At 40.4% G+C, this 7,477-nt stretch overlaps 1 protein-coding gene across 1 annotated transcript in view; it reads left to right on the forward strand.

The window, feature by feature from the left end:
• The first annotated feature begins 257 nt into the window (after positions 1 to 257).
• Positions 258 to 7,477, forward strand: part of C14H5orf47 (chromosome 14 C5orf47 homolog) — a 15,349-nt gene continuing 8,129 nt past the window's right edge. Inside the window, exon 1 of the mRNA XM_029546631.1 lies at positions 258 to 567. Coding sequence (XP_029402491.1) covers positions 276 to 567 — 292 coding nt within the window. The 5' untranslated portion in view covers positions 258 to 275. The remainder of the gene's footprint in view (positions 568 to 7,477) is intronic.

Here is a 7,477-nt window from a genome sequence, read left to right on the forward strand (position 1 = left end):
CTGGTGTTCTGGGCTCCAGCTCACCCACCCACACCCCATCATCTCTCTTCCCTGAAGTTGGGGCCTCTAGGACAGCCCCATCCATGCCTCGCATAGGTCCGGCCCCAACGGTTCTCCCCTCCCCCAGCCCGCATGCGCTGCGCACGCGTCTCCCCTCCCCCACACCCCCCCCACCCCACACACCTCACACACACACCTCACACACACACCTCACACACACACCCCACGCCCTGTGCTGAGGCCGCTCCGAGGTCCGTCCCGCAGGTTGCCGAGAGATGGTGCCCAGCGGCAGTGGGCAAAGGCCAGATGGGCCTCGCGTGATCTACGTGACCCGCTTCGCCTCGCACCGCCATGGCGTGTGGCAGTTGAGGGGTCTCCGAGGTTTCGGCCATCGAGGCCCAGGGCTCGGGGCCCGCTGTGCCTCCAAGCAAGCAGCGGTGGAGCCCGGGGCCCCGGGAGGAGAGCGGCCCACCGGCTCCCAGGCCCGGGTCACAGACACCCCGGATTCCGCCCCTTTCCAGCGGAGGTCGAGAGCGCCGAGGGGCGGAGAGCAAGCAGCGCGAGCAGGTGGCGCGGCAGGCAGCGGGCGGGCGGGATCGTCCTGTCAGCGGCCTCCGTGTCAGCCTTCCTGTTGGTCTTTGTCTCAACCTTTGCATCTGCCAGGCTTTCTGTCAGCCTTCCTGTCAGCCTCCGTGTCATTTTCCTCCCTGCCTTTCCTGTCAGTAGGCGGCCAGACTCCTCTCTCCTGCCAGTCTGTGTGGGAGCCATAAGCTTAGGAGAATTCCTTTAACTCACGTAATGGGGTGGGTGACCTGTAAAAGGGTTGCAGGACTTTAAGATAACCCAGAGAGACCTGAGAGAAGTTCTTGGATGTAGCTACTTCAGTCGCTCTGAGAAATGGGAGTTTGGAGCGCTTGTTGGTTATTTTCACTGACATTTATTGAAATTGCTAATTACAGGAGCTGGAGAGATGGCTCAACAGGTTAAGAGCACTGGTTACTCTTACAGATGATGTAAGCTTGGTCCTCAGCACCCACATATAACTGATCTTAATTCCAGTTCCAAGGCCTCTGACGCCCTCTTCTGAACCCTCCTTGGGCATCATGCACCTACAAGGTGCACAAGCAAAACACGCATGCACATACAATAAAATAGAAAATAAATTGCTAATTACCTGATATATATTCAATCAGACCTCTTAAGAGATGTTGAAGCATCCTGTTAAAACACAGAAGATCTGAAGATATAGTGGTGGCCCACACTTTTAATCCCAACACTAAGGAGTCCGAGTCAGGCAGATCTGTGAGTTTGAGGCCAGCCTGGTCTACAGAGCAAGTTCCAGGACAGCCAGGACAACACAGAGAAACACCATCTTAAAACAAACAAACAAACAAAACTATTCACCATAGATTTTGCATAAATCTAAGTAACTTTATTCCCTGGTATTTAATCTTTCCTATTGTAAGTGGGGTTTCTTACTACATAATGCACTAGAAATATATGTGATGTCTATCACTTAAAAATCTTTAGCAAGGATTAGTTTATGCATGCTTTGAAGAGGTTTGCAAAATTCCATATGTCATACTTCACAGCTAAGGTTAGAATATTGCAGTCATCTCAAAATGGACATCTTTTGAGGGCAGCCTTTTACCTATACTTTTCAAAGCAACTTTACTGAGATTTCATTAACTGTATCCAGTTTACCCAGTTATGGTACACAAGTTAATAGTTCTTACATATCCACAGAGTTGTGTTCTTAGCATTCCATTTTAGCATAACTGTAATATCACAGAGAAACTGTACCCCTTCGAAGGCATCATAGCCCCTCACCATTGCCTCTACTACCCACTAATCTTAGCCCTATCTATGCAAATATTAGTCTGCATTGTCTCTGTAGATCTATTTTGGACATATCTAGATGGAATCTATACGTGGGCTTCTCTTTCTCAGGCCTATTCTTTTTTCATGTTAATTTTAGATACTATTAATTCACTGATCAATTCACTAACTGACTAACTAATGTAGTTAGGTCCATCACTGATTCTCATAATTTTCATGTATTTTACAGGTGTATGTTATTTGTGGAATTTTTGTTTTTGTTTTCAAGACAGGATCTCACTATGTATCTTCAGTTGGCCTCGAATTCAGTGTGTATACAAGGCTGACCTTGAACTCAAAGAGATCTACCTGCCTCTGCCTCCCAAGTGCTGAGATTAAAGATATGTACCACCATCCCCAGCTGGCATATCCCACTTGCAAGCAGGGATAATCTTATTTCCCTTTAATTCATTCTTATGTCTACCATAATCTCTTTGTCTAACTATACTGGCTAATACCTCTCGTGCAGGTTGAATGGTGTAGAGATAGCAGACACCTTACCTTGTTCTTATGCTTAGGAGAAATGCCTCTGGTGTTTCACCATTAAATAAAGTACTGGTTTTAGAACTAAGACTATATATTTAGAATATAAAAAAGTATCTCTTTTTATTTTCTTCAATATTTTTTATTTATTATGAATAAGCTTTAAATTTTGTCAGAGGTTTACTATGATCTATGGAGATAATATTTTTCTTGGAATTGGTAATGTATAGCATGATATAAATAGGTTTCCAAATACTGAATCAACCTTACAGTGTTGAAATAATTTTCTCTTGCTTGTATTGTATTGTTTTTTTTAATATAGTGGTACCTTTAATAATGAGTTGCTTAGAATTTTTTTATTGATGTTCATGAGATATAGTGATCTGTACTTTTTCTTTGTGTTTCTTTACTTGATTTAGATTTTGAAGTTAGATTTGTTTCATAAAAGTAATTGAGAGTTTTTCCTTTTCTGTGTTCAAGAATAATTTATGGAACATTGAAACTATGTGGCTTAGAAAGTTTGATAAAATTCTTTTGCAAACCATCTGAACCTCAGTTTTTGTGGAATACTTCCTTAATAATGTTCTCTGTGCTGTAGAAACTAGTCTGTTTACACTTTCTGAGAGGTCAGTTTTGGCAGCATGCACTTCCTTAGCAATTACAAACTTCATCTCGGTCTCCAAATGTGTTTCCACTGAGCTCTGCAAAGTGATGAGTTTTAATTTTAAAAATTCACCTATGCTTTAATGATGAGTCTGCTCTTAATAATTTGTATTACTTTCTCCCTTTGTATTGATAATGTTAGTATTTTGTTTATTTTTAAAGCAAGATTTTGATTTACTACTTAAGCATTTTTTTTCTAGTTTCTTCCCTAGTAATACCAACTTCTTAGCCATATTCTCTTTCCTGTGCTTTCTTTTGGTGTACTTTTTTGTGCTAAAATTTGAGCATTTATTTTATTTATTAATAATTTTAAAATGCATTCAATTTTTTCTTATAGATATTTAGTGTCTATTGAACATACCACTTCCACCCCTCCCCCAGCTCCCCTCTGTTCTCCTTTCTTTCAATCCTTCATTTATCCCCTTAGACCATTTTACTTCTTTTCACATAATCTACACAGGCGTGTTTTTATGTGACTGTATAGAATCTAGGAAATACAAATGAGAGAACATGTAATATTTGACTTCCCGAGGCTTGCTTAATATGATGGTGTCCAGTTGAACCCATTTCCCTGAAGACACATAATTTCATTCTTCTTTATGGATTAAAAAAATTTCTGTGTGGACACCAAGGATCTTTCCACAACTTAGCTGTGTGAATACCGTTGCATAAACATTGATGTGCAAGTGCCTCTGTGATATGTTAACTTGGAGTCTTTTGGGGTCTCAGGAGAGGGATAGCTGGGCTATATGATAGATCTATTTTTTAATTTTCTGAGGAACCTCCATTCTGATTTCCATAGAATTTGGACTAGGTTACATTCCCACCAACCATGTATAAAGATCAGGATTCCCTTTGTCCACATCTGTACCAGAATTTATGTTACATCTGTCTGTCTGTCTTTCCTTTTTTCTTTCTTTTTTTTTCTTTCTTTCTTTCTTTCTTTCTTTCTTTCTTTCTTTCTTTCTTTCTTTCCTTCCTTCCTTCTTTCTTTATCTTATCTATCCATCTATCTACCTTTCTATCTACCATCATTTATCTATCATCTATCAGTCATCTATATCTGTCTGTCTGTCTATTGTATGTGTATGTCAGACATATGTGTGTGGGTTAGGGAACAGCTTGTGGGAATCAGTTCTCTCAGTTCTTCTTCCTGTGCATCTTTAGGCTTGGCAGCCAGGGGTCTTTACCCTCTGGACCATATTGCCCACTCCTGTTGCTTTCTTAATGACTGACATTCAGACTAGGGTAATATGCAATGTCAATGTGATTTTAATCGGGATTTCTCTGGTGACTGGTGAGTTAAGCAGTTTTTCATGGTTATTGATGATTTCTGTTTTCTTCTTCCTGAATTCTCTATTACTTTCATCAGTTCTTTTTTGGGGAGGGGGGGTGACTGGTCAGTTTTTTTTTTTAGTTCTTTGTATACTGTACTTATTAATCTCTAAGACGTGTAGTTCTGATTTCCTCTAGCCTGTGGGCTTTCTCTTCACCCAACTGTTCCCTTGGTTACACAGAAGAGTTTGTTTGTTTGTTTGTTTGTTTGTTTGTTTTGTTTTCGAGACAGGGTTTCTCTGTGTAATCCTGGCTGTCCTGGAACTCACTTTGTAGCCCAGGCTGGCCTCGAACTCAGAAATCCGCCTGTCTCTGCCTCCCAAGTGCTAGGATTAAAGGCGTGCGCCACCACCGCCCGGCGAAGTTTTTTTGGTTTTGTTTTTTGTTTTTTGTTTTTTTTTAATTTCATGAGATCCCATTTGTCAATTGTTGGCCTTATTTCCTTGGCAACTGGGGTCCTATTCAGAACTTGCCAATACTTTTTCCAGTATTCAGATCTTACATTAAGGTTCCCCTATCCCCATCACTAATTTGGAGTTGGTTTTTGTTTGCGGTAAGAAATGGGGAGTGGTTTCTTTCTTGTACACATGGCTGTCCAGCTTCCCCAGAACCATTTGTAGATGGCTGTTTCTTTTCTCCAATGCTGTTTTTTCAATCTTTGTCAAAACTTAGTGGCTAGCTGTGTTGGTTTCTATCTGGACTTCCTATTCTGTTCCATGGTTTTACATGCCCTCAGTCCATGCTGCTCCTATTACTGTGGCGATCATGAAACTTTGACCTAACAGTGGCAATATTGATCCTATCAGCAGCATTCTTTTGTTCAGGATTGCCTTGACTCTTCTGAATACTTTGTGCTTTTAAATGAGTTTTAATATTACTTTCTACTTCTGTGAAGAATATCATTGGAATTTTTAACAGGGTTATGTTGAATATGTAGATTGGAAATCAGGCATTTCATTTACTTTTTAAAATCAGGAAGTATTTAGTATGATGAATTTTTAAAACACATTTAGAACCTCCCACACATCTCAATATGTAATACTCCACTGTCGATTTTAATGTGTTCTATAATTTCATTGTGTTTATTCATACTGATACTGCTTAACATATTTTAAAGGTTCTAAATCCTGGGACCTTCACATTCTTTAGTTTTGTTATACTTTCTAGTTTTATTGCATTGCAGTCAGAAAATGATATTCCTATTGTCTCTGTCTTGCATGTTACTGGGGCTTCCTTTGTAACTCATTTCATGACCTTTCCCCGTTCCCCTATTCCAGAAAGACTGTCCTCCAGGAGTCTGGATCCTCTTTTATCTGAGTCTGTCTGATTCCAACTGCTTGCTTGGTACACTGTGTGGGATTTGGTCCTTTAAATTACATACTTAAAACGTCCCTGCACTTCATGTTCTGATCTGCCTTCTTATTTATTTATTTAGTATTTTCAGATACAGGATGGATTTAATTTAGCTTTTAGCTGATAAGAGGCCAGAAACCAGCTTCAAGGCAGTAGCCGTAGTCCAGTAGAAATGGAAAGGCTGGAATTCAAGCTGTGGAGGCAAATGGGCAGAACTGATAACTGACTAGAAGAGAGAAGGGAGAGTTGAGGCTGCCGTATCTGTACTGGCTACTGTGTGAACAGCAAAGCTATTAACTCCCATGACCTCCTTGCTGAGCTGGTAAAACCAGGAATGCAGTCAAGAGAAAGGTGTCCTGAGATAGACATGCACCTAAGCTAGACCAAAGAGTACTCAGTCCTGGTTATATTTGATATTAAATGGATATTTATTAAATGTCTATGGCAAATTAAAATGACTTATTCATCCATTTAACAACATCTACCATCTACCACGATATAAACATTAGGTCAAATGCTAATGACAAGATGGATCAGGTGACTGTTCTGTACTCAAAGGACTTCCATGTGAGTAATGGGTATGCGAGTCAGTAGTTGTGAGTGCTATGGAGAGGCCTGAGAAGGGCATTGATAACACATTCAGGGACAGAAAGAGGCAGGACAGGAAATCAAAAGGACAAAGATAGAGAACGCCTGCTGGGACAGGACAGATTATCAAGACCTCTGGCTTGGAAGTTAGAACGACAATTGTGGCTCTGTTAATTATCAGAAATACACTGTTGCCCATTTTAGTTATCCAGACTGGTTCTTAACTTTATCACCTTTCAAGGAGGGGTGATGGTTTCTGCCTCAGGGCATGGCTGGGGAGTGCTGTGAAGAATAAATGAAGCAGCAACTGCAGAGTACCTAATGTGATATTTGGCATGGACTAAGCACTCAGTAAATGTTGGCACATTGAGCCCAGATGGCTTAAAGGAACAAGGATGACTAGCAAGATGTACTAAATGTTTACTGAATGAATGAAAAACAAGTTTTTGATTAAATCATAGTGTTATTTCTATAACCCCTAAAGGTGTTTAATTTGTGGGATGATGTTACCAGAGACAGATGCCTTATGAAAGTTAGGCTGGTAATGTATGAGCAAACTGTTGAGGACAGATGATGATTGCAGTGACCAGGAAGAGCTGCAGGTACAGCTCGATAGGGTCAAAGCATGGGCGGCAAGAACCAGGAGAGCTGAAGCATAAGTAGGGACTAAATCCCTGGAGTGCTGGACTTTGGTGCCCAGTCACAGTACAGGCAGAAATATTTTTGTGTACATGTACTATACTTCTTGCTGTATTTTTAGATAGACTTCATGGCTCTCATCTTTTTTTTTCTTATTATTATTGAGTTTATTGGAACAGAAGATTATCAGCAAGTAATTTTGTTATTCAAAACTTAAGAGGAAAAATATTTCCAAACTAGTGTTAATTTCTGTTGTATAATAATAACTGCAAAATGTTCACTTTGGAAAATTTAAAACAAGAGTTTTTCTCTTTTAAGCTTAAATTTTCTATTCCAATCTTAACTTTTTTTTTAATTTTCTTTATTTACATTTCAAATGCTATCCCGAAAGTTTCCTATACCCCTCCCCCCACCTCTGCTCCCCTACCCACCCACTCCCACTACTTGGCCCAGGCCTTGCCTTATGCTGGGTCATAGAAAGTTTGCAAGACCAAGGGGCCTCTATTCCCAGTGATGGCCGATTAGGCCATCTTCTGCT

This window comes from Mus pahari, chromosome 14, assembly GCF_900095145.1.
Source record: "Mus pahari chromosome 14, PAHARI_EIJ_v1.1, whole genome shotgun sequence".
Lineage (NCBI taxonomy): Eukaryota > Metazoa > Chordata > Mammalia > Rodentia > Muridae > Mus > Mus pahari.